Source organism: Sorex araneus, chromosome 1 (assembly GCF_027595985.1).
Source record: "Sorex araneus isolate mSorAra2 chromosome 1, mSorAra2.pri, whole genome shotgun sequence".
NCBI lineage: Eukaryota > Metazoa > Chordata > Mammalia > Eulipotyphla > Soricidae > Sorex > Sorex araneus.
Window position 1 is genome coordinate 1,344,051 of NC_073302.1, and position 27,272 is coordinate 1,371,322.

The window sequence follows — 27,272 nt, forward strand, 5'->3', positions numbered from 1 at the left end:
AAAGGGGCCGGTGGGGCGCCCGAGTCCAGCCATGCAGGTGCCCAGGCCCAGCGCTCGGGAGGCTGCCTCCATGTACGGCACCGCCGTGGCCGTCTTCCTGGTCATCCTGGTGGCCGCGCTGCAGGGCTCGGCGCCCCCCGAGGACCCCTTCCCTTACCACGTGCCCCTGGACCCCGAGGGGGCGCTGGAGCTCGCCTGGAACGTCGACTACGCGCAGGAGACGGTGCAGTTCCGCCTGCTGATCCGCGGGCTGCGAGCCGGGCTCCTGTTCGGCATGTCGGAGCGCGGGGAGCTGCAGAACGCCGACGTGGTGGCTCTCTGGACCGACGGCGACAGCGCCTACTTCGGGGTGAGTCTCGCCCCTGGCCCCCTCGCACCCCGAGCCCGGCAGGGGCAGCCCTGGCGGGGGCCTGAGCTGGGAGTCCTCGGGCCCGGGGGCCGTGGATGCGCCCGGCCAGACACCCCCCGGGGCTCTGTGCTCCCGACCTCCGGTGGCACCTGCCATAAAGGGGACGTCTCCCCTCCAGGGGGAGCGGCCTTGGGCCCGCCCACGCCCCCCAGACGTCTCGTGGCTGCCGTGCCAGCGCAGAGGTGCAGAGTGGGCTGTGGGCCGTAGCGGGGGGCCGGGAGGCGGGAGGGCCGAGCCGGGCGCTGCAGGACCCCTTTCCCTGCAGGCGGGAGGGAGGAGGCCCGGGAGCGTGTCCGCGGGAGCCGGCAGGGCCCGTTTCCTCCCCCACATCTCACGGCCAGGCTGGGCATCTGCTGGGCCCCCAGGTGGGCCGGGGGGTGCCCAGTGGAGAGTGCCAGCTGGGAGTGCCCACCCAGTTGCTCTGCCAGGGTGCAGCCCCCACCCTCCACAAACCCTCAGCAGCTCAGGGGGCGACGACAAGAAAAACCTGGGGCTGCAGACCCCGTTCTGAGAATTCAGGACTGTAGACACCCCAGGGGAACAGCTGAGTGTGTGTGTGCACACAAGCACATGCATGCACACATGTGCACAAAGCACATGCATGTACATGGACACATGCATGCACACATGCACATGCATTCACACAGGTACATGTATGTACAACTGCACACACAGCCACATGTGTGCACACAGGCAAATGCACGCATACAGTGCACAAGGCATACACATGCACATGGGCACATGCAGGCACACACATACACTGACACATGCATGCACACATATTCACATGGGCACATGCACACATGTACATAGGCACATGCACATACAGGCACATTCATGTACACAGGACATACATACAGGCACGCATGCACATGCACACAGGCACATGCGCGCATACATGTGTACACAGGCACATGCACACACACAGGACATACACGCACATGCATGCACGTGGGCCGTCGGGAGGAACCGCGTTGTGGCTGGCGGCCACGGGAGCCAGGCTGCAGGCCCCGGGCCCCAGGAGCGTGTCAACAGGTTTCCGCAGATGGTGCGGGGCTTGTTTCGCTGCCTGCTGCCAAACACTCCACAAACAGATTCTGGAGACTGCGCCCGTGTTCTGCTGGGCAGGCCGCGCCCGCAGGGTGACGCTGGCTGCTCTCCCCGGAATCCCGCGCTCGGGCACCTGTGTCTTTCCTGAGGCGGGGTCCCGCTGCTCCTGACCAGGGCGTCCCCCTCCTGAGGCGGACAGGGGCCAGTAGGGGGCAGGGCAGGCCACCCCTGAAGGGCCCGAGGAAGTTGCAGCCTGTCTCTCCCCAGCCTCAGTTTACCCTCTCCCAGCCAACAGGGCTGGGGGGCGGTGTGCAGGGGCTCCCAGCAGCTCCTGTGCCGGCTCAGGGAGCCCCACTGGCTCCAGGGGCCGTGCCCCTGCTGCTCCAGCCCCCCCTTTGCAGGATGCCTGGACTGACGCAGCCGGCCGCCTCCACCTGGACGCCCAGCAGGACTACCAGCTGCTGCAGGCTCAGAGCACCCCCGAGGGCCTGGCCCTGCTGTTCAAGAGGCCCTTCAGCACCTGCGACCCCAAGGACTACTTCATCGAGGTGGGTGGGGCCAGGCCGGCCCCGGGCTTCCGGGCCAGTGTGAGGATGGGGAGTCCAGGGAAGGGGATGTGGGCGGTGCGGGAGGGGCCAGCCCTGGGGCCATGGGGACAGCAGGGGGGAGGGGCAGGAAGGGGAGGGCCGGCTCTGAGGGGGGAGCCCTCTCTGCGGTCATGGAGGGCATAGGAGGAATGCAGAAGGGAACCAGTTTTGAGGTCACTGGGGGAGGGGGCTTGGAGGGGACAGCAGAGGAGGCCAGTCCAGGGTCATGGGGCCAGTGGGGAGAGGGGCCACATGAGGCAGGAGGGCAGCTCAGGGTCACGGGCTTCCCTGCGGGACTGGGACCCCAAACTCTGGGCGTCCATCCACCGTGTGGCTAAGGAGGGGTGATGAGTCTCTCTGGCCTTTGAACTCGCTGGCTAGCAAGGTAGGTGCCCCAGGTGCTGAGCTGGAGTGAGCACTGTGGGGCCAGGCCTCTGCGAGCACTGTCGGCTGGGACCTTGAGCATGTGGGCTGGGCCTTGTGAGCACTGTTGGCTGGGACCTTGAGCATGTGGGCTGGGCCTTGTGAGCACTGTCGGCTGGGCCCGTGCGAGCACTGTCGGCTGGGCCCCAGTGAGCACTGTCGGCTGGGCCCACAGGACGGCACGGTGCACCTGGTCTTTGCCACCCTGGAGCAGCCCGTGCGCTCGCTGGAGGCCATCAACACGTCGGGGCTGCACGCGGGCCTGCAGAGGGTGCAGCTGCTGAAGCCCGACCTGCCGGCGCCCGCCCTGCCGCCCGACACGCGCAGCCTGGACGTGCGTGCGCCCGACGTGCTCATCCCGGCCCAGGAGACCACCTACTGGTGCTACGTCACGGAGCTGCCCGCCGCCTTCCCCCGGCACCACATCGTCATGGTGTGTGGGCTCCCCAGCTCTGCCCCCCCCGCCGCGGGGAGCTGGGATGGGACCGGCCTGGGGCAGGGGCCTCTGCGTCCCCTCCGGCCTGAGCCAAAGGCGGTGGAATTCTGCCCCCGCCCGTGTCTGTGCTGTCTGCCCACCCGTCTGTCCATTTTTGTCCGTCTGTCTGGCCTCCTCCCTACACATGGGCAGCGCCACTCAGCGCCCGGAGACCCGGGCCAGTGCCCACTGCCTGTGCCCAGCCGGGAGGGACCAACCATGCCAGGCCCCGCCGCGGAGCCCCGGGCAGTCAGGGCAGCCGGGCCCCTGGGGCGGGGGGCGGGGTGGGCACACGGCCAGCTCAGGGTGGCCCTGCCCTGCAGTACGAGCCCATCATCACCGAGGGGAACGAGGCCCTGGTGCACCACATGGAGGTCTTCCAGTGTGCCCCCCAGTTCGAGACTGTCCCCAGTTTCAACGGACCCTGTGACTCCAAGATGAAGCCTGAGTCGCTCAACTACTGCCGCCACGTGCTGGCCGCCTGGGCCCTGGGCGCCAAGGTGGGTGACTGGGGGCGGGGCGGGGCGGGGCTCGGGCGGGGCTGTGTGAGTGGGCGGGGTGGGCCGGCTTCTTGGGGCGGGGCTAGTCGGGGTGGGCGGGGCTAGCCGGGGTGGGCGGGGCTGTATGAGTGGGCAGGGAGAGTCTGGATGGGCGGGGCGATGTGAGTGGGTGGGGTGGGACCGTCCTCTGGGGCGGGGTAGTCGGTGGGCGGGGCTGTGATAGTGGGCGGGGTTTGCAAGTGGGCGGGCTGGGCTGTGCAAGTGGGCGGGGCGAGTCTGGATGGGCGGGGCCGTGTGAGTGGGCGGGGCTAGCCTGGTGGGCGGGGCTGTGCGAGTGGGCGGAGCTTGTGAGTGGGCGGGCTGGGCTGGGCTCTGTAGGCGGGGCTGTGTGAGTGGGTGAGTGGGTGGGGTGGGTGGGGCTGCGTGTGCCCTGTGGGGTATGGGTGGGTGGGGGCTGGGGTGGGGCGGGCATCGCTCCTACGAGCACGTCTGTCTGTCCTATAAGCACCCTAGCCCTTCCTCCTAGGTGCTGGCAACCGGGTTCCTTTTCCCCGGGGATGGGGACCTTTTGCCCACGTGTCGGGCTGCTGGCATAATTGTGGCCCCACAGTTGCACTCACAGCGCAGAGGCGACTGGGCGGGGACGTGCTGCCCGCACTGCCTGACGGGTGTCTAAGCAGGACCTCCCCTTGGCGGTCACCAGCAGCTGCCCCCTGCAGAGGCGCCTACCCCAGCACCGCCCCCCACCACCCGCAGCTCTGTCCCTAAGTCCGCGGGCTTGCCACCACCCCTCTGCCATCTCCTGTGGGCGCCCGGACCCTGACGCCCGCCCCTCCTGCAGGCCTTCTACTACCCCCAAGAAGCTGGCGTGGCCTTCGGGGGCCAAGGTGCCTCCAGGTTCCTGCGGCTGGAGGTCCACTACCACAACCCGCTGAGGATCACAGGTGGGCCGCGCCAGGGCAGGGGTCCCCGTGGCTTCTCCGCCCTGGCACAGCGGGCCGGTGGCTCAGCCTCCTTAACCCTCCCAGGCCCAGCGCGGGGGCAGGGGGGCTCACCGGGTCACTGGGAAGGGGTGTCGCCGGCCGGGGTGTGATGGGCCCCCACGGCCCCCGCCCCTCGCCGGGCAGCTCCATCCAGGCAGAAAGTCCCTGCAGGTCCCGCCGTCCCCGCATGCGCCCCCGCAGCCTGGCCTCTGAGGCCTGTGCGCAGACCAGCGGCTGCCCCACACGCCACCACGCCCTGCCGGGAGCCCCTGGGCTGCCCCTGCAACAACACGGCCCAAGGCCCCAGTGCACGTGCGAGTGTGTTCCCGTGAGGGGCTGCGTGCATGGGCAGACACAGAACACGCTCTGCTCTGGGAGTCCCTGATGGAGCCTATGGGTGCCAGGGCACTGTACACACGCACACACACGCATCCTCCTGTGTGCACACACGGGTACATGTCTACACACAGACACAGGCACACGCATCCTGTGTGCACACAGGTACACACCTAAACACAGATACAGGCACATATATCCTATATGTACACACGGGTTCATGCGTACACACCCACCCACACACACACGTCCTCCTGTGTGCACACACGGGTACGTGCCTACACACAGATATAGGCACATGCATCCTGTCTGCACACATGGGTACATGTCTACACACACCCCCACACATGCGTCCTCGTGTGTGCATACACGAGTACATGCCTACATACCCCCCACATGTCCTCCTGTGTGCACACACGAGTACATACCTATACACAGATACAGGCACATACATCCTATATGCACACACGGGTTCATGCATACACCCCCCCATACACACACGTCCTCCTGTGTGCACACAGGGGTACGTGCCTACACACAGATATAGGCACATGCATCCTGTCTGCACACACGGGTACCTGTCTACACACTCACATCCAGGCTCACTTGTGAGCGCACACATACATGTTCCCCTGAGCACACTCATGGTCACACCTGCACACAAATGTGTTCCCATGTGTACCCGTGGACATACACGTCTGCAGTGGGGACATATTCAGCTGTGCACGTGGCATACATGCAGCTGTGCGAGAACAGGCAGGCAGGGGGTGGGTGCGGCTGGGGAGGAGGCGCGAGAGGGGAGGGGCCGCCGCACTGGGCGTGGGATGCCGGCGGATTGCGCCAGAGAAAGCTGCCCGGTGCGATCCTGGCTGGGTGGGGGCAGGGTCAAGACGGCTGCTGACCCCATGCGTGAGGAACCAGGGCAGCCGCGGGTGGTCCGTGGCGCCAGGCCCGGAAGGGCCCCTGTGGCCCCAGCATCTGCCCCCCAGGCGGTCACGGCTCTCCCCCCTTCCCTGAGACACGTGCCACGCGTGGAGGTGCGGGACAGAAATAGCCTAGAGGTGGAACACGGGCACCAGGCAGGCTCCCGCGCCTGAGGGGGCACCCACGCCCCAGCTGCGCCTCCCCCGCCCGCAGCTGTGCTGTGGCGCCCTCCCGCGGTGGGCCCAGCTGGCCGCGGCCGGCTCAGTCCGTCCTGCGGGTCAGGGGAGGTGTGCAGGGGACAGAGGGCGCGGGGGCTGCCCGTCTGCAGACCACAGCAGACGTGCTGTGGAGCCGAGCGGCAGCGGAGGCTTCTCTGAGCGCCTGTCTGTATTTATGGATCCCTCCCAGCGCAGGGTTGCCCCGGCACTGCAAACCAGGAGACGCGAAGCCTTTCTATAAATATCAAAATCCACAATTGTTTCATTATTTCATCCCCATCTGAGTTTAACCAATTGCAGCTCCGTTTTTATTCTTATCCCCCGATGCAGCCAGCAGAGATGCACAGCTGCTGTGTTTGGATGCACGGGGGAGCACGGAGCGGGGAGCACAGCCAGCGGGGTGCGGGGAGACAGAACTGAGGGCCCGTTCCTGGCTGGAGCTCAGTGAAGTGGGCCAGCGGCCCCGGCCACTCTGGGGCAGTGTGCCGCTGCCCAGCTGTGCTGGGGCTCAGGTCTGGGCCTGCTTTCCGACTGTCGGGGTCTCGGGCTCCTTGCCCACCCCAGGGTCAGCCCCAACCCCACCCCAGGGTGACTCCTGGTTCCGCCCCGGTGCCCAGGGCCCCCGTGGACCAGTCCCAGACTGGGGGCGAGCAGGGCTGGGGTCCTGGGGGTCCTGCAGCCGCATGAGGCTGGACCGCAGGGGACAGAGCCCTGGATTCCCCTTGGGAGCGGCCCCGAGAGTCTCAGGTACCCGGGGGTGCCTCCGGGGAGGTCCCCGTGCGGGCCACAGCTGGGCGTGCTCCCGCGGGCCAGATGCGGCCCCCGCCGGCCCCCGCCTCGCCGCGGCCCTGCGCCTGGCCGCTGTGCGTGCTCACGGCTCGCCGCCCCCAGGCCGCCGGGACGCCTCGGGCATCCGCCTGCACTACACGGCCACGCTGCGGCCCTTCGACGCGGGCATCCTGGAGCTGGGCCTGGTCTACACACCCGTGATGGCCATCCCGCCGCGGGAGCACGCCTTCGTCCTCACCGGCCACTGCCCGGGCGCCTGCACGCAGCTGGTGAGTGCGCCCGGCTGCTGGGCCTGACCGGCCCCGCCCGCGGCCCCGCTGGGCACTGAGCAGCGTGACGCCCACTCCCGCCTCCTGTGTCTGACGGCACCGCCCGGGAGCAGCCTCTGGGGGCCGGACCCGAGCACTGAGTTGGGCGAGCCCCTCACTGGGGCCCTCTGGGGGACCCCCGGGCCAGCTGCTGCGGTGACAGGGCTGAGGTGAACCAGGACCCTGCGCTGTGGCTGCCCTCCTGGTCCCGCCAAAGGGGCTCCGGGCCCAGGCGGGGCAGCTGGGGGCTGTGGGGGTCCCCGCCTGGCCCCCCGGGCGCTGACCCTGGCCCCCGCAGGCCCTGCCCCCCGCGGGGATCCGCATCTTCGCCTCCCAGCTGCACACGCACCTGTCGGGGCGCACGGTGGAGACGGTGCTGCTGCGGGACGGCCGTGAGCGGGAGCTGGTCAACAGGGACCCCCACTACAGCCCCCACTTCCAGGTAGGGCCGCGGCGCCCGGGCACTTGGCGGTGCCCACACTGGCCGGGGCCGCCTCTGAGGCTCTGCTCTGCCCGCAGGAGATCCGCATGCTCAAGGAGCTGGTGACCGTGCGCCCGGTGAGCGGGGACCCTCCCGGACCCCGCCCTCGGGCCACCCCAGGGCCAGGACCCGAGGGTGCAGGCAGGTGGTTGGGGAGGGCAGGGCCCGGCGGAGGCCACAGACACTGACCGGGAGGCCCTGCCCCCCTGCCTGGCTCTCCAGGGGGACGTGCTGGTCACCTCCTGCACTTACAACACGGAGGACAGGGCAGAGGTCACCGTGGTGAGTCCCGCCACCCCCGGGGCAGAGCACCCTGGCCGGTTTCCCTTTCTCATTGGTTTAGGGGCTCCACGGGGTGGGGGCGCAGATCAAACTCAGGGCCTGGCACCTCGGGGGCGGGGGGCGGGGACAGTGCGGGGACAGAGGGTCAGCGTGGCCAGCAGGGCCCGTCTGTCCCCGCAGGGCGGCTTCGGGATCCTGCAGGAGATGTGCGTGAACTACGTGCACTACTACCCGCGCACGCAGCTGGAGCTGTGCAAGAGCGCCCTGCAGCCCGAGCTCCTCCAGGCCTACTTCCGGATGGTCAGCAGGTGGGCGCTGCCCGGGCAGGGCGGACTCGGCGGGGAAGGGGCCCGGGGTCTCACCCGCCTTCAGTGCGGGCAGGGCCGGGGTGGCACCCCAAGGTGTCTCCTGCCCCAGGCTGGGTGGGGGAGGGGGGGTGGGGGTGGCACCCTGAGGTGTCTCCTGCCCCAGGCCGGGCGGAGGAAGGGGGGTGGGGGCAGCACCCTGAGGTGTCTCCTGCCCCAGGCCCAGCGGGGAGGGCGCGTGCAGGTGCCCACAGGCCTCGGTGCCCGAGCAGTTCGCCTCTGTGCCCTGGAGCCCCTTCGCCCGCGGGGTGCTCCGTGCGCTCTACGACTTTGCCCCCGTCTCCGTCAGCTGCAACAAGTCGTCGGCCGTGAGCTTCCCGGTGGGTGAGCCCGCAGTGCTGCCGCCGGCCCTCGGGGACGGTCAGGGAGGGCCCCGGGGCGAGCCCTCCCCGCCGGTCCAGCACTGAAAAGCCCGGCCGGCCGCGGGACTGCCCGGCGCTGGGTGGGCCCAGGGGCTCGGCGGAGGGCCCCCAAGGGGCCAGCCGCAGGGGGCGGCGGAGTCTGGGGCAAGGCCGGCCTGGGGAGAGGGCGCCCGCTCCCCCTCCAGCCTCAGTTTACCCCTGGTGCTTCCGTGCAGGGAGACTGGGACCTGCAGCCCCCGCCCCAGGCTGTGTCCCGCCTGGAGAGGCCGCGGCCCCGGTGCCCCGCGATGCACACGGGCCGGCCGGCCGCCCCCACCCGGGTGGATCTGCCGCGCGGCAGCGGCTGAACAACCCAGCCCTGGAGCTCAGACCCCCCCCCCCCACGCCTCCCGGGAGCCTCCCGAGTCCCCTGTGTCCCCTCGGTGCCCCGCTTAAACGTTTCCTGCTCGCCCTGTGTCTGACTGATGCTTTCCCGCCTCACGCTGGGCGCCGGGTCACTGGGAGGCTTCACGGGGGGGTGCCGGGACCCCAGGCGGCTCGGACCGCAGCGCCCGCCTCTCCGAGGGTCATCCCTGGTCGTCCTCTCTCCCCCCACCCTCAGTTTTCTCATCTGTGACACGGGCCCAGGCTGCCGGCCCGGCACACCCCAGAGCCGTCACACACAAGCCCGGGCAGCGGCTGCGTCTCCCTGCGGCCCCTCCCCCTCCCCTGCGGCCCCTCCCCGCCACGGAGCTGCTCCCTCGGCGGAGTGACGGATGGCCTGTCTGGACAAAGGGCGGGGGATGGACGGCCCGTGGCCCCTCACCCGCCAGGGGCAGGAGAAGGCCCCCAGGGAGGACCGGGTGGCCTTCCCTAAGCAGGGAGCTGGGGGCCCCAGAGGACAGCGCCCCCTGGCTGTGGAGGACCAACTGTGCTGGGGAACCAGTTCCAGAACCTTCCACCACCCGGGGCAACACCCCTGCCAAGACCCCAAGGCCACCAGCCGTGTGCCCTGCCTCGGGCGGCCCCCCACAGGTCTGCTTGGATACTCCCGCACACCCCCGCAGGCCAGTGGGGAAACTGAGCCTGGATCAGGGCTGCTCACCACCTTAGGGCAGGCCCTCGGAGGTCCCACAAAAAAAAAAAAAAAAAAAAAAGCACAGTGGGGACATTGTGGCCCTGTTCCCCGTGACGCACCCCCCGCCAGGTGCTGACAGGAATGAGGAGAAGGTCCCGCAGCCCCGCTGTGCTGTGTGACTCTGGGCAACTCGCCGTCCCTCTCTGGGCCCTGAGGAGCGGCAGTCTCCAGGGGCAGGTTGCTAGGGTGACACGCCCCCCTGCGGAGGGCTGGGCTCACCAGCCTCTGACCCTGGCACAGACGTCTCCATCACCCAGAAGTCCCAGGCTGGTGCTGCCCCCGCTGTGCTCCCGGGGTGGGGGTCCCTGGGGCCTCTCCAAGGGACATAGCAGGATCTGGACAGAGCCCGCCACGGGGCCGGCTCAGGGGCCGAGGACCGTGCCAGCCAGGGCCCCGCGCCTGCCACTGACGGGGCCCCTACGGACACCCCAAGCCGGGGCCCGGCCCCTGACATCCCGTGACCTGCTGCGGCTCCCGGGGTCGCAGCCTCTGACCCCATCCGCGCCCGCACGCTCTGATCGCGGGCGGCCCCCCCCCCCCCCGGCGGCCCCGGAGGCGTGGACACCACTGGGCTGCCACTGCTGCCCTGTCCCCGGAGGGTGGCCCCGCCCTGCCCCTGCCCTGCTGGCGGACACGCGCGGCTGAGAGCAGGCGTTTATTGGGCGCCCGGGGGCTCCGAGCCTCAGTACTCGCCCTTCACCCGCTTGTTGTCGGGGTCGAAAGGGGACTTGAGGTGGGCCCGGGCGAGGTACGTCTCCCCCATCCTCTCCAGGGCGTACTCCCCGCCCCTCACGAAGTCCGGGGTCACCTGCAGCGGGAGGGGGACTCTCAGCGCCGGGGCCCCCACCCCGGCCTGCCCGGGGCCACCCACATGGACAGGGGCTGGGGCCGGCCCACCCGTCCGTCCCCTGGGCTGCCCCGGCCGGGAGCCCCCAAGTGAGACCCTCTCGGGGGGCCACCCGGGGCCCTGCGGGGACTCACCGGCCCTCCGCTGGGGTCCCGGATGTAGCCGTAGGCGACGGGCTTGTCTATGGCGAAGCCGAAGTCGGCCCTGCGCACGTGGCCCACCACCTGGCCACTCCTCCAGATGGCCTCCAGGCCGAACAGCGGCACCTTCCTGCGGACACGCAGGCCAGGTCCCGCCCCGCCGAGCCCGACACCTGCCCCTCTGACGCCGCCCCGAGGGCCCCCCACGCCGCCCCGCGCCCCCCCCCCGCCACGCCGCCCCGCGGGCCCTCTCACTCGTCCACGGTGAAGCACACGAGGCGTCGCCGCAGGCCGCCCGCCCGCTGCTGCTCCAGGGCCTGGCGCCCCAGGAAGGGGGTGTCGGACTTGAGCTTGCAGGTGAAGGCCAGGCCGGCCTCCAGGGGGCTGTCGTCAGAGCGCAGGTCCGCGTGCCAGTGCCGGTAGCCTGGGGGGGGCACGGCCTGAGTGGGCAGCCCCCCAACACGCCCGCGCCCCCATCCCTGGGGCAGGGCCTGCTCCCAGAGTGAGGCGCAGGGGCAGACGCGGGGAGAAGCTGGGAGTGGGCAGCATGCAGTGCACCCCTCCCCCACAACCCCCAGCACCCTCCCCCCGCCCCCTCCCCTGGCACCTCCCCCCTGCCCACACCCTCCCCCCCGCACCCCCAGCACCCGCCCCCCAGCACCCTCCCCCCCACACCCCCAGCACCCGCCCCCGCACCCTCCCCCACACCCTCCCCCACCTTCCCCCGGCACCCTCCCCCAGTACCCTCCCCCCCACACCCCCCACACCCTCACACCCTCCCCCCCTCACCCCCCCCGCACCCTCCCCCTCGCACCCTCCCCCCAGCACCCTCCCCTTCACACCCTCCCCCCGCACCCCTCTTCCACATGCGCCCTTCCCCCTGCACGGCCCTCGCCCCATGTAGCCCACCCCATGCCCGCACTCACCCTTCTCGATGCTCAGAGAGTCGATGGCCCGATAGCCCGCGTCCACAAGCCCGTGTCGGGCGCCCGCGGCCATGATGGCCCGGTACACGGGCACACAGGACGCCTTGGGGATGTGCAGCTCCCAGCCCAGCTCCCCCACGAAGGACAGCCGTATGGCCCGCACCTGCGGACGGCCACAACGGTGTGGGCGCGTCTACGCGGGGCTGCGTTCCGGGGCTCCCGGGCCCACAGGCCACGCCTCCCCCTGCCTCGCCTGTGCCCATGACGGCCCCTCCCCCCGGCGGGGTCACTTTGCTGTGGCGGCAGCCCCACCTCGGGCCTCCCCGTCCCCGACCCAGCAGTGCCCCGGGCAGTGGCCGGAGGCTGTGTGGCCCCTCAGGCGCGGCCGGGTCCATGGCCCAGAGTCCGGCTCTCAGCAGCCCGGGCGGCTCTGGCCTGTGAGGCGTCCTGGGCTTGGCCAGCTGGCCAGCGGGGTCAGAGGCACGGGGCCGGGGCTGGGGGGCTCCGCCTGCCCCCCGGGGCCCACCCAGCCCGGCCAGCGGGGCCCTGTCCACGCCAGCCTCGGGACCCAGGCCCGCGACCGGTTTGCGAGTGTCACCTGCCCGTCAGGTGCACGGCCCCTGCGGAGACAAGGCCCAGCTCCGGGCACACTCCGGGCACACACAGAACAGGACGTGGGCGGACGCGGGCCCCAGGACCCCCACCACCGTCAGCTGCTCCCGGGGACGGGCCTGCAGGGGGCCTCTCCTGGCCGGCCGCTCTCCGGCAGCTGGACCCAGGAGCCCAGAGACCTGGCGTGGCCCTGAGGGCACAGCCCGAGGGGCAGACGCCTCGGGGCAGGGAGGGGAGCCCTGCAGGGTCTGCCTCGGCCCCCCCCACCGTGGGTCTGCAGGCCATGCTCTGGGATCCGTGCCTGCATTCCCGCAACAGGCACATCAGCTCTGGGGCAGCCCGCGGCCTCCCACCCCTTCTCTCGGAGGACGGAGCCTGGGGGCGCCCACGGCCTTGCTGCCATCCTGCCCCGCATGCGGGTCTCGACCGACCAGTTCCAGGCCTCCGTGCTGCGAGCCAGGCGGAGCCGTGTGCCCAGGCCCCGGGCTCAGGCTCACGGGGACCCAGGGGACACTCATGGTGGCTAGGCAGGGGAGGCCAGGCTGAGCGTGCCCCTCTCCCTGCCACCCCACTGTGAGGGCCAGGAGAAACCCAGCAAGGCCTGACCACTCAGAGGTCAGCAAGGGACCAGTGGTCACCGCCATGCTGGCTGCTGATACTGAGCCCTGCTCTCACCTTACACACACACACACTCACATCCATACACACACACACTTGGACACACACACTCACATATACTCACATTCATACACATACACACACTCACATCCATACACACACTTGGACACACACTCACATATACTCACATACATATACATGCACACACACACTTGGACATATATTCACATACATATACATGCACACACACACTTGGACATATACTCACATACATATACATGCACATTAACACACACAACACGTATATATACACATATATACAAATACACACTTACACACATACACACATACTTAGACACACTCACATACATACATAAACACACACTTGAACACATACTCACATACATATACATACGCATACACATTCACACACACATACATACACATACACACTCGCACACACATACACCCTTGCAAACACACACACATGCACATAGACTCATACATACTCACACACGTACACTCACATACACACTCATGCACACACTTGGACACATACACACCACACACATACGTACACATTCGTGCGCACACACACGAGCACGGCGGGCGGGGGTCCCCCTGGCCACGGTATGAAGGCACCAGACCCCGCAGGACGACAGCCCCCAGGGCGTGGAGCAGCCCGTGCCGGGGGTTCTGAGGAGCCCCACGCAGGCAGGTTCCAAGCCAGGAGCGACCCCATGTCTGCACGCCCCCCACCCCGCGACCTGGGACGCCCTCCTGGAAGTCTGGTCAGGGGCGCCAGCCAGGCAGGGTGGGCCGGCCGCCCCCAACAGGAGGGAAAGGCCCCACCCGCAGCCCCCCGCCCCGAAGCCGCACACGTAGGCCCAGGGGCCTCCCGGCTTGGCCTCTCCCGAGACAGGCAGGCCAGAGGCGGCAGGATGGGGCTGTGCCGCCCTCCCGACGGCGCCCTCCCTCTCTGGTCCCCGCTGGAGGCAGGAAGCGGCCGAGCCAGACACCCGCTCCCTGCCCGCAGACGGCGGGGGAGCCAGGCTGCAGCGACCGGGCCTGGGCTTTCTCGGTGTCTCTCCGCAGGCCGCGGGCCGGGGCTCCCACACCCTCCAGTGCTCCCTCAGCCCCAGGGCGACCCCACAGGGTCAGCGAGGGGATGAGGGGCCCCCCCACAGCCCGCCCGGCTCCAGGCCCATTTTCAGGACGTCAGGCCCCACCCTCGGCTCTGGGGTCCCCAGGGTGCACCCAGACCCGGGCCACGTCCTCCACGGCCCCAGCCCTGGGGGGAGCCTGCGGGGGCCTGCCCAGGGCCGCGTCCACTCCGGGCAGCGGCTGGTCCCTACCTGGTGTCCGGCGGCTCGGGCCAGCTTGTGGGTGGAGAAGGGGAAGGCGTCGTTGCTCAGGTCTGTGTCCAGCACCTCCTGGAGGATGGCCCGGCTGGGCGGGACACGCGCTCAGGCCGGCGGGGGCGGCCCAGGCCCAGCCCCGCCCGGACCCCCGCACGGACTCTGGAGAGCCCCAAACCCGGGCACCGCACGGCCCTGGAGAGGCACCCGGTCGTGGCCGAGATCGGGAGGAGGGACGGAGGCCAGAGAGCCGGGCGGGCCCCCCCTGGGGCGGGGACGCCGAGGCCTGTGGGCTGTGGCGGGCTGCTCCCCGCCCCTCCTGAGGACGCTCCCACAGACGCACGCCGCCGGCGGGGGGAGCTCTGGCCCTGCTGGGCTGGGCACCTCTGGGCCCCCGTTCAACCCTTCATCGCTCTTCTGGTCTGGGCTCAGACCCACCTCCCCCGCGAAGCCCTCCCTGACTGAGGCCCCCGCCCGCCGCCGTCCAGGAAGGGCATTCGGCGCACAGGACTGGCGCCCGCGGCCCACACAGCGGCAGGTGTGGCCACGACTGCCCTCGGGCGCAACGCTGCCGCCCACCCTGCGATCCCCACCGAACTCCCCATCTGGCACTGCTCCCCGCACCGGAGTCCCGGCCTGGTCCTCCCCTGGCCACCCAGGGCGTCTGCCACGCCCCTCACCCTCCATGGCCCCGTGGGACACCCGCCGGCACCCCGGGCAGGGGAGGGGCGGCTCCGCTCACGGGGCGTCGGGTGACTTCAGGAGTGAGAGGGGCCGCAGCTTCTAAGGAGCCGGGACGTGGGCGGTGCCCGTCAGCTGCCCCCCCCACCTCCCCCTCCGTGGCCCAAGCCTCCTGCACAGGAACTCATCTGGGTCCGCCCCGAACCCGGGCTCACCCCAAGACCCCAGCTGAGCCCCTCAAGTCTCTGCTCTGCCTGCCCCTGCCCGGAACCCTGCCCGGAGGCTGGTCCTCGTCTGCTCCGCCAGGCTCAGCCAGCGGCTGCCCCGCGCAGGGACCCGGCGATGGATGGTGTCCAGGCACCCTGCGGCCGGAGAACTCTGTGTCCCAACGGCCTCCCTCGGCCAGGGGCCCCGGGGCAATCGAGTCGGGACCAAGCAGAGTCCAGGTGAGCCCAGGGGCACCAGTGTGTGCCCATGTGTGCCAGGTGAGCCCCTGTGAGCCCAGATGAGCCCAAATGAGCCCAGGTGAGCCCCTGTGTGCCCAGCTGTGCCCAGGTGAGCCCAGGTGTGCCCAGGTGAGCCCAGGTGTACCGAGGTGTGCCAGGTGAGACCATGTGAGCCCAGGTGTGCCAGGTGAGCCCAGGTGTACCCAGGTGTGCCAGGTGAGCCCACGTTTACCCAGGTGTGCCCAGGTGAGTCCAGGTGTGCCCAGGTGAGCCCAGGTGTGCCCAGGTGAGCCCAGGTGTCCCAGGTGTGCCCGGGACCCCGCTCACCTGGCCGGGCCCTGCACGCTGAGCATGCCCAGGTCCTCCGAGAAGTCCAGCAGCTGGCAGCGCAGCTTCCGGTCCTGCAGCACCGTGCTGATGTGGGACCAGTTGTGCTGGGCCACGGCCCCGCCCACAGCCAGGTAGTAGCCGTCCCCTGCAAGGCAGCGGCGTGTGGCTGGAGCGATGGGCCCCAAGTCCTACCTGCCCCCAGGGCCCCACCCCTGCCTCTGCCTGACCTCCACGTGCCCCCTCGGCCCTCAGCAGCCCCCAGAGGTGCCCAGGCAATGGGGAGACACGCGTGTCCCCGGCACAGACGGCCCAGGGCCTCTCGCCCGCCCGTCGCCGTTCCCCACTGTCCACACCGGGGGCGCCGGGTCCCCCAGCTCACAGGAAGCGGCAAAACCGCCACCCACCCGGCCAGGCCGGGCAGGACCAGCAGCTTCCGCACAGGCCCGGCCTTCCTGCCGTGGACAGAGGGCTGGCGGGGACCCGTCCGCAGACGGCCAGGCCGGGCAGGGCGCAGCTCCCGAGACACGGCCACGGCCCGAGCACACCGCCCAGCAGCGGGCACCGGCACCACCGCTGCCCCCCTCCCCGCCTCTCACCTTCGAAGGCGGGGGCCAGCGGAGAGGCCTCGGCGCTGGGGGCCAGGCGGCTGACGGTCAGGTCGCTCTCGGTGCCCCCGCGGTGGTTCAGCATGCAGGTGTACACTGTGGCACCTGTGCCGGAGGCGAGGGGACACAGAGAGTGGACGGGGGGACGGTTGTGGGTGGACAGCGGGCAGACGGAAGGAAAGAAGACAGAAAGGTGACAGGAAGGAAGGACTGAAGCTGGGTGGGTGGGTGATGGCGGGAGGGTCTATAGTGGACGGGTGATGGGTAGGAGGGTCTATGGGTGGGTGGGTGATGGGTGGGAGGGTCTATGGGTGGGTGGGTGATGGGTGGGAGGGTCTATGGGTGGGTGGGTGAGTGGGTGATGGGTGGGAGGGTCTATGAGTGGACGGGTGATGGGTAGGAGGGTCTATGGGTGGGTGGGTGATGGGTGGGAGGATCTATGGGTGGGTGGGTCTATGGGTGGGTGGGTGGGTGATGGGTAGGAGGGTCTATGGGTGGGTGGGTGATGGGTGGGAGGGTCTATGGGTGGGTGGGTGATGGGTAGGAGGGTCTATGGGTGGGTGGGGTGGGTGAGTGGGTGATGGGTGGGAGGGTCTATGAGTGGATGGGTGATGGGTGGGAGGTCTACGGGTGGGTGGGTGGGTCGCGAGGTGAGCGGCTGGCTCATATAGGCTGGCAGGTGGGTATGTGGGTCTGTGTGTGTGTGGGTGAATGGATGCGTGGGAGAGCAGGATGGGTGGGTGGAGAGGGGATGATGAATGGGTCCATGGACTAATGGAGGTGGGGGTGGGGGCGGGGGGCATTGGGTGGATGGCGGGAGAAGTGAGTGGAAGGGCGGTGAGGAGGAAGCTTGGCTGGCAAGCAGAAGGGAAGAGACGAACGATGTGGGAAGGGGGCCCGGGATGGCGAGAGGGGCTAGGGGTTGGGGCAGGGAGGGGCACACGGGAGGGGCGTGTCCAAGGGCCCTGCTGACTGGACAGGCCGTGGCAGGTGCTTCCCAAAGGCTGGGGGTCCAGGGGGCCTGAATGTGGGCAGATGCGGACAGAGGGTCTCTGCAGACGGACACAGGCCCAGCAGTCTCGGGGGCAGCCGCTCTCCCACGGGGTCCTAGCAGGAGGAGGACCCCTAGCAGGAGCAGGGTGGAGAGGCAGGAGGGACGCTGAGGCCAGCCCTGGGGGCAGGAGAGTGGACAGAGGGAGCCGGGCCAGGCAAGGACCAGCAGAAGAGCTGCGGGACGGGTGAGCTCGCCCCCACTGCCCCGGCCCGCCCACCTGGGGGGCGGCTGACGTGGGCCGAGAAGAGCCAGTCCGCGGCTGCGCTGGCGTCGGGGCCCACCAGGTAGAACTTCCCGAAGTAGGACATGTCGAAGGCGGCGGCCGCGCCCCGGCAGGCCAGGCACTCGTCCCTGATCTGGAAAGTATTGACACGGGGAGGCCGTGGGCGAGCCGCACCCTGCCCCCTCCCCCCGCAGGCTCCCTGGACCGTCCCCGCAGGCTCCCTGGACCGTCCCCGCAGGCTCCCTGGACCGTCCCCGCAGGCTCCCTGGACTGTCCCCGCAGGCTCCCTGGACTGTCCCTGCAGCTCACGGGCCCAGGGCAGCAGGCGCTGCTGTTCCAGCGCTGGCCAGGAGGCGGCGCCGCACAGCACGTGGCAGGCACCTCCCCCGGCGATGCACCGCCCCTCCCGACCACGCCCCTCTGGGGCCGGGTCTCCGAGAGGCCCCCAGGGGGGCCAGCACTGAGAAGGGGGAGTCCACGACTGGACAACGTGCTGGGGGCGGGGGAGGGCCCAAAGCCACGCTGGCTGCAGCCCGGCCCCCGTCCCCGTGGGAAGGGTCCGACCGGACAGCCCCAAGGGCGGGGTGCAGGGGCGCGGGGCGGGCGAGGGGCGCCTACCACGTGATGGTGGGGTGGGAAGTCGAAGGTGTACTCCGCGCCCAGCAGCTGGCGGTAGGCCGAGTCCCGCGCCCCGTGCCCGTACGCCCCGTAGTAGTCGTAGTCCTGGACCTGGAGGGGGTCAGGGCTGGCTGCAGGGACGCCTCCCGGAGGGCCACGGGAAGCATCAGGACTTGGGGGGCACCGCACTTGGGGGCATCGGAAGGGCTGACCGGACACTGCACGCCCAGCCGGGGTATGCACCCCCCTACCCCCCCGCCAGGACGGGGCTGCTGTGGACACGGACAGGCTAGGGCGGGGGGGGGCAGCCCAGCAAGAGAAGGGACTGTGCAGGGTGGTCACTCTCACCCACGCCCACCCCCCGCTAACCCAGAACCCGGCGTCCAGCAGGACCTGCCTCGTGTCTCCCAGACCCACCTCCTGTCCCCAGGACCTGCCCCCTTATCCCCGGACCCACCCCTGTCCTCAAGGACCCGCCCCGTGTCCCCCAGACCCAACCCCTGTCCCCAGGACCCGCCCCCTGCTCCCCGGACCCGCCCCCTGCCCCCTGCCCCCGCCCCCTGCTCCCCGGACCCGCCCCCTGCTCCCCGGACCCGCCCCCTGTCCCCCAGGACCCGCCCCCGTCCCCAGGACCCGCCCCTTGTGTGCTGCGACCCGGGGATGCTCACCGGGGCGGGTCCCTGGGGACTGAACCATCCTGGCCGCTCCCAGCCATGTCGCTCCTGGAACACGCAGCCTCGGGCCAGCAGCTCCTGGGGTACACGCGTCTGTCACGCGTCTGTCACGCGTCTGTCCCGGCCAGGCGGCCAGAGGGACCCTCGCCCGGCCCGGGCACCTCGTGCAGGGGGTCCCGCCGCATGTTGCGGCCGGCCAGCGGCTCGTCGTGCGGGAAGACCACCGAGTAGTTCTTGGCGTAGGACTCGTGGCTGCGCTCCCGGATCCAGCGGCCGTGGTCGGTGAGCGAGTGGTGGAAGCGCCTGCGGGAGGCGTCACTCGGGCCGGCCCGCCGGGCCCTCCCGCCGCGTGGCCCAGGGCCGGGACGGACAAAGGCTCCGCTCAGCCTCCTCCCGAGGCCCCGCGCAGCGCCGGCCAGCCCGCGCAGGGACTCCCTCCGGGCTGCTCTGGGCGCCCCCCTGCCCCCGGGACGCCGAGGCCGGCTGGCGACTGGCCCCAGGTTCCTGAGGGGCTCGCCCTGTGCCTCGCCCGGCCCCGAGGGGACACCCCGCACCCGCCCTGCACCCCGGCGGGCCCCGGGTCCTGCCCTCAGCCCCCACCCGGGCCCCCACGCTGGCTGGTTTGGAGCAGGGGGCTGGCCTGGCCCGCGGATGCCGCTGCTTTTCCTTTCTGGAACATTCCGCCCTGGGCCAGGGGAGGAAAGGCCCCAGCAGGGCACACAGACTGGCCCCAGGGGGGGCAGCCGGGTCCAGGAGGGGCAGCGGAGGCTGAGCCAGCTCTGCCCAGGACCACCACCTCTGGGGCACAGGGCGGCGGGGCGGCTCTGCCCCGGCCCCGCACAGGACCAGCCCGGGCCCTCAGCACCACCTGCAGGCCCCTGGCTTGGCTGCTGCCTCCTCCATGAGGCCCTCCAGAAGGTGCGAAAGGCCCCTCCTCAAGTGCTCTCCACGCGCCAGCCAGCAGCCTTGCCCACCTGATGTCGTAGCCGTACATGTCCTTCTCCGGGCGCCCGTGCACGATCCAGTGGGCCAGCTCCTGCCCACAGCCGCCGCCCAGCATCATGCCTGCAGGGCCGGGCCGTCAGCCGCGGGGCTCCTGGGCTCGGGGCCCGTGGGCGCCGCCTACTCACCCGCGCTGTTGAAGCCGCAGCCCAGGAAGAAGCCGCGGAGCTCGGGCGCCTCCCCCATCAGCGGCTTGTGGTCCGGGGTGAAGGACTCTGCGAAGAGGGCCAAGCTCCACCAGGGCACCTCCTCCAGGGAGCCCTCCCGACGGCTCCCGCCCACGCTCCGGCTGGCCCAGAGCACCCTCCTCCCGGCAGCCTCCCGCCTGCACCCATGTGGCGTGGCGGGGAGGGCCCTGCAGAGGCCCCACGCCCCCTTCTGCAGCTGCCCGGGTCCCAGCCTGCTCTCCCTCCGCCTGGCCTCTGACCCCCGGTGGCTCTGGACAGCCCCCACCCGCCTGAGCTGATGACGGGGCGGGGGAGGACGGAGGCGGGGAGCACGGGGCAGGAGGAGCGCGGGGTCCTCCGTCAGCCCCCGCCCCCGTCTGACCCCCGGGCAGGCCAGGGAGCCACAGGCGGGGGGGGGGGGGGAAGGGGCTCCCATGGGGCAGGGGGCTGGGGCTCGCGGGGTGCCCGGCTCTCGGGCAGGGCTGCTCCCGTCGCACACGGAGGCGCGGGGCCGGCGCTGCGGGGCCGGGGTCCTGCCCCCTCACCCGGGCCGCAGACGGTGGACTTGATGCCCGTCCGCTCCAGCACGGGCACGCGGTTCACGGCCCCTTCGATGTGCTGCATGAACACGTCCCAGTCCAGGTCGAAGAGGCCGAAGGAGAACTTGTCAGACACCTGGGCTCGGCGGGGGGGGGGGGTCGGCGGGGTCAGCAGGCTGGCCCCTCCCCCATGCCCGCCCTGCTCAGGCCTCCCGGGACCCCTCGGACACCTGGCTCAGCGGGGGGGTCGGTGGGGTGGGGGGTTTGGCCCCTCCCCCATGCCCGCCCTGCTCAGGCCTCCCGGGACCCCTCGGACACCTGGGCTCGGCAGGGGCGGGGGGTCGGCGGGGTCAGCGGGGGGGGGGTCTGGCCCCTCCCCATGCCCGCCCTGCTCAGGCCTCCTGGGACCCCTGGGACACCTGGGCTTGGCGGGGGGGGTCGGTGGGGTGGGGGGTCTGGCCCCTCCCCCATGCCCGCCCTGCTCAGGCCTCCCGGGACCCCCCAGGCCCCCAAGGCCGGCGCTGCCCCAGCCATCCTCAGGCCACCTGGTGGGCTGTACAGGCCGCGGGGCGCGGGGCCCCTGTGCCCTCACCTGCTCCCAGAAGACGGGGTTGTTCTCGTAGCCCCCCACAGACAGGGCGTCCCCTTGCAGGCGGAGGTACACAGAGGCGTCGTGGTCGCGGACGTTGGGCATGTTCTGAAGGACAGCGGGGGGACAGTGGACGGCTTGTCCGGGCTGACCGGGGCGCTCCCCACTTCCCTCCCCTGCCCTGCCCCCACGTGGCAATGCCGGGAGGGGAGAAGCAGGGGTGACCCAAAGATCAGCTTCGGAGGGGCCGAGGGGCATGGGGCTGGGGGCTGGGCCAGGCCTGCCCGCCCCGTCACAGCTGCATGGGGGCGAGAGCACGTGTGTGCATGGGAGTGTGCGTGTGCACATGTGGGTATGCATACAAACTGTGTGAGCATTGTACGTGTGTGCTGTGATGGTGTGTGCAGACGTGTGTGCATATGTTTATGTGTGGAACATGGTATATGTGCATGTGTGTACACCGTGAGTGTGTGCACATGTGCCAGTGTGTGCATGCGTGTGCACGTGGGGGTACACAGCTATTCCCCCCACAGAGCCCAGTCGGCCGCCCTAAGGCCCCCTGAAACCCGTGCCCAGAAGCTGCAGGGAGCACCCACAGGGCCTCTGTCCCCCTGCGGAGAACTGGGCACTCTTCATGGGCACTGGTGGTCGGCGGGACGTTCCGGAAGGTGCCACAGGGCTCCCCCAAGGCTGCGCTTGCCTCAGAACCGGTGCCTGTCCCCACTCTCTCGCCTGGGGCAGCCCCGAGCCCCGACAGCAGAGGCGGCGAACCCAGGAGACGTGCCCAAAGCATGGTCAGCCTCGGGCCACCAGATCCCAGGTGCGCCCACACGTGTGAGCCCCGGAACATGCCCGCGTGGGCCCTGAAAGCAGCGCGAGGGCCCTGCACGGAGGGCCCCGGGGTCGAGCCAGGGGACCCAGAGCAGAGACGTGGCAGGGCCAGGGCGGGGGCTGAGGCCGGGAGGGGAGTAGCTGCCAGACGGCCGGGGCGGGGCCGGATGGACAGACAGTGGTGAAGGGAAAGACAGTGATGGAGGGTAGTGGGGGGCGGGCGACGGACGGACGGACGGACGGACGACCAGTGGGGGTGGGAGGGGGGTGGAGATCATCCATAACTAATCTAATCTCTGTCGCACAGAAAACTGAACAACTGGTCGAAAGTACTAGTAGCTCCAGAAAACGCCAGGCGGGGCCCTGCCCAGAGGAGGCCGTGCAGACGCAGACGCAGACGCGGGGCCACTCAGCAGTGCTCGGAGCCCGCCGGGGTGCGGCCCGTGCGAGGCCGCGCCTCTGACGCCAGTGGGCCGAGCCAGCACCGGCCCCAGCCCCGCTGCCCTCTGGGACGGGGACCCGGGCGGGCACTCGGGCGAGCGAGCGGGGCCCTGCAGGCCGGGATCCGGACCTCCGTCTCGGCTCTCGTGCCCCGCACGGGGCTCCTGCTCCGCCTCGCCCACCCCGCCCGGCCCCGGCGCCCGGGGAGCTGCCCCCCCGGCCCTGGGGAGGCCGGAGAGCCCAGAAAGCCCTGGGCATCATCACCTGCCGCCATCCCGGCCCCGCCCCGCACAGCCCCTGCTGCCCCTTGTCACACTGCCACTGAAGGAAACTGAGGCTCGGAGGCTGCAGCCTCAAGCAGTAACAGGGTCAGGATGCGAACCCTGAGCCCGGCCCGTTCCCACGGCCCCGGGCCCTTGTCACGGGCAGGAGCCGAGGGAAGGGGTCGCTCGCAGCGGGCGGACGGACGGGCCAAGGGAGCCAGGCGGCCGGCCCTGAGGTGACACTCAGGCAGCAGGGGGGCAGGAGGGGCTCCACGAGGCGCCCCAGAGCCCTGACCGGGTCAGCCCATGGGGCTGAGGCAGAGAGGAGAGGAATGACTGTACTTGGGAGTGCAGGCAGGGAAGAGGGAGGGGGGGGAGGCGGAGGGGAGGAGGGAGAGGGCAGGAGGGAGGAGGGAGAGGGGAGGAGGGTGGAAGGAGGGGAGAGGGAGAGGGCAGGAAGGGGGAGGGAGGAGGGGAGGGGAGAGGGAGAGGGCAGGGGGAAGGAGGGAGGGGAGGAGTGAGAGGGCAGGAGGGAGGAGGGAGAGGGCAGGAGGGTGGAAGGAGGGGAGGAGTGAGGGCAGGAGGGAAGGGAGGAGGGGGGAGGGAGAGGGCAGGAGGGAGGAGGGAGAGGGCAGGGGGAAGGAAGGAGGGGAGGAGGGAGAGGGCAGGAGGGAGGAGGGAGGGGGGAGGGAGAGGGGAGGAGGGAGAGGGCAGGAGGGAGGAGGGGGGGAGGAGGGAGAGAGCAGGAGGGAGGAGGGAGGGGAGGAGGGAGGGAAGGCGAGACTCCCAGCATCCTGTGCCATGAGCCCATTTCACAGGGCAGGTAACGGGTCCAGGGTGCTGGGGACTCCCGGGCCTGCGGGACTCGAGCAGGTCGCAGCCCCCGCCCCGTGTCCAGCCCCCGGGCCCTCACCTGGATGCCCTCGATGCGCTCAGTGACCACGTAGGCGTGGTGCATGGCCACCAGCGGCACCTTCACTCCGGCCATGCGGCCCACGGCGCTGGCCCACACGCCTGCGGACAGGGCAGCGGTGGGCGGGCTGTGCCTCTGCGCGGGGGCCCCCCCGGGGCCGGGGGGCGCCTCCCACCTGCGCAGTTGACCACACACGGCGTCCGGATGGTTCCGTGCTCCGTGTCCACCGCCGCCACCCGCCGCACCCCGAAGTCGTCGGTGCGCACCTGGATGCCGGTGACCGGGCAGTTCTCGATGACCTGTGGGGGCGGGCCTTGGAGGGGCTCCGCAGACACAGCCCCGACCCGGAGCCCTGCCCCGTGGCCCCGGGCGAGCAGGGCCGTCCCCGCCGAGCCCCGCCCTCGAGAATGGCTTGGGAGAGTCACGGGGCGACTCCCGCGTGGGCCACCGGCAGGGGCCAGAGCAGAGCACACGTGTGCCAGGGTGGAGCGTGCCCGGACCCGGGCCCAGGCCAGCCCTGCCGCCCAGAGCCCGCAGGAAGTCTCGTGTCCGGCTCCGGCCACAGGGCCGCGGGGCCCTCACCCGCGCCCAGGGGGCCGCAGGGGCGGTACCTGGGCCCCGCGGGCGGTGGCGGCCCGCGTGAGCGTGGTGCAGGTGCCCGCGGGGTCCATGGTCCCGTCCTGCGGCACGTACAGCGTCCCGTAGAGGTCGTCCACGTTCATCAGCGGGTACAGCTCCTTGGTCTGCGCCGGGCTCAGCACGTGGGACTCCACACCGTAGGCCTTGCCCAGCTGGGGGACGGGCCGGCCTGAGCACTGCCGGCGGAGCAGCCCGGCCAGCCTCGCTCCCCGAGTTCCGCCTAACACGCGGGCGGCCACACAGCCCCCCACGGGGAGCCCCCCGGCCCGGCCCGCGCGCGCCAGCGCTCTGCAGCGGGAGCTTCCGGAAGAGCCCGTGGGTTCCAAGGGGGCGGCAGCCGCCCCGCCCACGCCGCGTGCCCGCACCCACCGACATGAGCCGCTTGTACTCATCCAGGCGCTGCCGGTTGGACGCGATGAAGAGCCCCCCGTTCTGGATCCAGCCCGTGTGCAGCCCCGTCTCCTGCTCCAGGTCGTGGCTCACCACGCGGCGGGTGTGGGCCAGGAGCTCCACCTCCACGTCGCTGGGCCGCAGCTGCCACAGGAGGCCTGGGGGGGGGGGTCAGCGCCGGCCGCTGAGCTGCCCGGACACGGCCCCCAGCCCTGCTCTCTGCAGCGTCCGCCCCAGTCCCAGGGTCCCCGCTGCCCCCCACACCATGGAGAAGCTGCTTTGGCCCATTTTGTCTGGGGTGCAGCCGGCAGAGCCGGGGTCGCTTCTGGGGGACTCTCGTGATCAGGGATGCCGGACTCGCACCCAGGGCCGCACTCTGGCCCAGCTCGCGGGGTCTTGGGAGGCCAGAGAGACCCCAGAGGCCCCGCGGATGGGCCCACCTCCGGCCTCGGGCTCCACCCAGCCCAGCAGCCTCTCAGGGCCCGCCCCCACCGTGGCGGCCCCGCCCTCCGCCATGGCTGGCCCCGCCCCCGCCGTGGCTGGCCCTGCCCCCGCAGCGGATGGCCCCGCCCCCGCCGTGCCGGCCCCGCCCACCTGCCGTGTGCCAGGTGGTCCCCGACGTGAGCCGGTCGCGCTCCAGCAGCACGCCCCTCACGCCCAGCTTGGCCAGGTGGTACAGGGTCTGGCAGCCCAGGCTGCCGCCGCCGATGACCACCACGTCGGCCGCGCTGGGCAGGGCCCGGCTGGGCCCGTGGGCCGCCGCCTCCGTCTCCTTCAGGGTCCGCTGGTACGGGACGCTCTTCTCGGCCGTGGGGCCGGCCCCGCTGCTCAGGCCTCGGGCAGGGCTCCGGGGGCGCCCGGCGGCCACGCGCAGGGCTCGGCTCAGCGAGGCCATGGGGTCGGGCTGGGGGACGGGCGGCACGTGAGAGCAGGGCAGGGGCAGGGTGGGCAGCCGTGAGGGCGGGCAGCGGGCAGCGGCTGACTGCGAGATGGGGCGGCTGCGGCCGAGGGGCTGAGACCCCCTCGGGGTGGCCATCTCCCAGGGGACCCCCCCAAGGGGTCCGGCAGCCACGAACTGAGCGGAGCCCCTGCCACAGGCAGGCAGACCCCGGGAGGCGGGGGGGGGGGCGCCCCAACACGGGGCCAGGGGCCTGGGGCAGACAGACGAGGGGGGTGGACACTAGGGGCCCAGCCCAGGGACACCCATCTCTGCCCAGCACCCACAGCCTGATTGGCACGGGGCTCCCGGAGGCTGGGGGCCCCACGCCCTTGCAGTCCACTCAGGGCGGGGGGCACCTGCACCCCTGCCCGCAGGAGAGGTCACGGCGGGGAGTGAGGACCCCCCTGGGAAGGCCGGGTGGCATCTCCGGGGTCCTGCCCAGCTCCTGGGACGCGGGGGGGGGCGCTGCCCGCATCACCCACCTGCTCTCTCAGAGGGGTCTTGCGCCGACTACTTGGGAGCACGGCCCAGACCTGCTCCTCCTCTCCCCTGACGCCTCCCCCGCCCCGGAGCCGGGTTCGGGAGGCCTGAGCCCCACAGCTGGGACCGCAGCTGAGGCGGGGGCCGCGGTCCCGGGGCCCGTGCCCAGCCTGGCCGCCCGCCGGGGCGCCCTGCCCTGTACCTTCTGTCCTGGAGGCGCTGGCCGGTCGGGAGCCGCGGTGGGGACCTGCGGAGGGCAGGGACCGTGACCTGGCGCCTGCTGCCCGCACACCTGCCCGCTGCCTCCGCCGCTGGGCCAACGGGCTTCTGCTGACCGGGCCGGGTGGCTGCCACGTGCCCCCTCGCCCCGGGCTACCCGGGGCCTGCAGTTAATATTAACCCGCCCCCCGGTCCTTCTCAGGTTCAGGCCACACCTGAGCTGGCCGCGGGCAGGAGCACCCTCCCCCACCGGCTGCAGGGGGGAGCACGGAGAGGACCTGGCCACCCACAGCAGGGCCCGGCCTGTCCACCCGCTGGGCAGGAAAGCGGAGCAAGGCGCCGGGCGGCCGGCCCTGCTGGAGGCTGTACCTGGGCCGCAGCTGCAGGTCGGAGCACAGGGACTGGCCTTGGGCACTGGGCAGCCCCCTCCTTTCTGCGGGAGCGGGAGCCGGAGCCGGAACCGGCCGCCCCGCCCCCACACCCTGGCCGAGCCCGCCCCTGTCCCGCCCACCCCCGCCGGCCACGGGCCCCTGGCCAGGGCCGAGATGCCTGAGCCCTGGCAGCCGCCCAGGGCAGGGACCTCCCTCGCCCGCTTGCCTCCCAGCAGTTACAGGGATGAACCCGGCACCCCCACCCGCCCGGGCCCTGCCTGCACACATCCCCCCACCCCCGCCCCGCCTGGGAGGTGGACAGCTGTGTTAACGGCCCGGGGCCAGGCCCCAGGCTGCCTGCGGGTCCCCGGGAGCATCCAGGCTGGTCCAGGACCCGGGTGGATGCGGAGGGCGCCCCGTGCTCCCTCCCTGAGCCCCGTTTCACTCCACCCGGGGGCCCAGAGAGGGGAGCTCGGCCACTCAGCGAGCCAGCTCGGAGACGGGGACTGCCGGCTGCCTGGGGCTGGGCTGGCGGGAGGACATGGGCATAACAGGTCTCGGCCACAGCCAGCCCCCTCCCCTCCCGACAGCACCGCGGGGCTGACTGAGCAAGCACCCCTCGCCCACTGAGAACCCAGATGGACTTCTCAGAGGAGGCGTCCTGGGCTCCAGCTGAGCCTGCACCCTGCCCTCTGGCTCCTTGCTATGGACAGAGGCTCTGACCCACGCCCTCTGCCCCAGGGGAAG

At 71.2% G+C, this 27,272-nt stretch overlaps 2 protein-coding genes across 2 annotated transcripts; one reads left to right on the forward strand and one right to left on the reverse strand.

Annotated features, from left to right (window-relative positions):
* Positions 1-31: 31 nt before the first annotated feature.
* DBH (dopamine beta-hydroxylase) lies at positions 32-8,931 on the forward strand. Its single transcript, XM_004613419.2, has 12 exons — positions 32-349; positions 1,861-2,007; positions 2,645-2,902; positions 3,268-3,444; positions 4,286-4,388; positions 6,797-6,963; positions 7,301-7,444; positions 7,522-7,560; positions 7,706-7,765; positions 7,946-8,073; positions 8,291-8,450; positions 8,708-8,931. Exons 1-12 carry the CDS (start codon positions 32-34, stop codon positions 8,837-8,839), a joined length of 1,833 nt encoding a protein of 610 aa, XP_004613476.2. The 3' UTR covers positions 8,840-8,931.
* A 1,360-nt stretch (positions 8,932-10,291) lies between these two features.
* SARDH (sarcosine dehydrogenase) lies at positions 10,292-26,633 on the reverse strand. The gene is made up of 22 exons (XM_004613420.2): positions 26,524-26,633; positions 26,138-26,182; positions 25,110-25,419; positions 24,495-24,673; positions 24,098-24,277; positions 23,662-23,785; positions 23,487-23,587; positions 21,042-21,146; positions 20,456-20,585; positions 19,872-19,958; positions 19,716-19,806; positions 18,903-19,044; positions 18,736-18,819; positions 18,068-18,178; positions 17,444-17,582; positions 16,164-16,277; positions 15,565-15,712; positions 14,108-14,201; positions 11,523-11,685; positions 10,852-11,020; positions 10,591-10,726; positions 10,292-10,417 (listed from the first exon to the last, which is right to left on the reverse strand). The coding sequence occupies exons 3-22, from the start codon at positions 25,408-25,410 to the stop codon at positions 10,292-10,294; spliced, it is 2,724 nt and encodes a 907-aa protein (XP_004613477.2). The 5' UTR covers positions 25,411-25,419; positions 26,138-26,182; positions 26,524-26,633.
* Between the last annotated feature and the right edge of the window lie 639 nt (positions 26,634-27,272).

Coding starts and splice junctions, on each gene's coding strand:
- SARDH (XM_004613420.2), bottom strand. CDS start 25,410: ATGGCCTCGCTGAGCCGAGCCCTGCGCGTGGCCGCCGGGCGCCCCCGG. Junction 18,179..18,735: donor GTCCCCAGGGACCCGCCCCG/GTGAGCATCCCC, acceptor GACCCCCTCCAG/GTCCAGGACTACGACTACTA. Junction 15,713..16,163: donor GCTGGCCCCCGCCTTCGAAG/GTGAGAGGCGGG, acceptor GCTGCCTTGCAG/GGGACGGCTACTACCTGGCT.
- DBH (XM_004613419.2), top strand. CDS start 32: ATGCAGGTGCCCAGGCCCAGCGCTCGGGAGGCTGCCTCCATGTACGGC. Junction 7,445..7,521: donor ACTACAGCCCCCACTTCCAG/GTAGGGCCGCGG, acceptor CTCTGCCCGCAG/GAGATCCGCATGCTCAAGGA. Junction 8,074..8,290: donor TACTTCCGGATGGTCAGCAG/GTGGGCGCTGCC, acceptor CTCCTGCCCCAG/GCCCAGCGGGGAGGGCGCGT.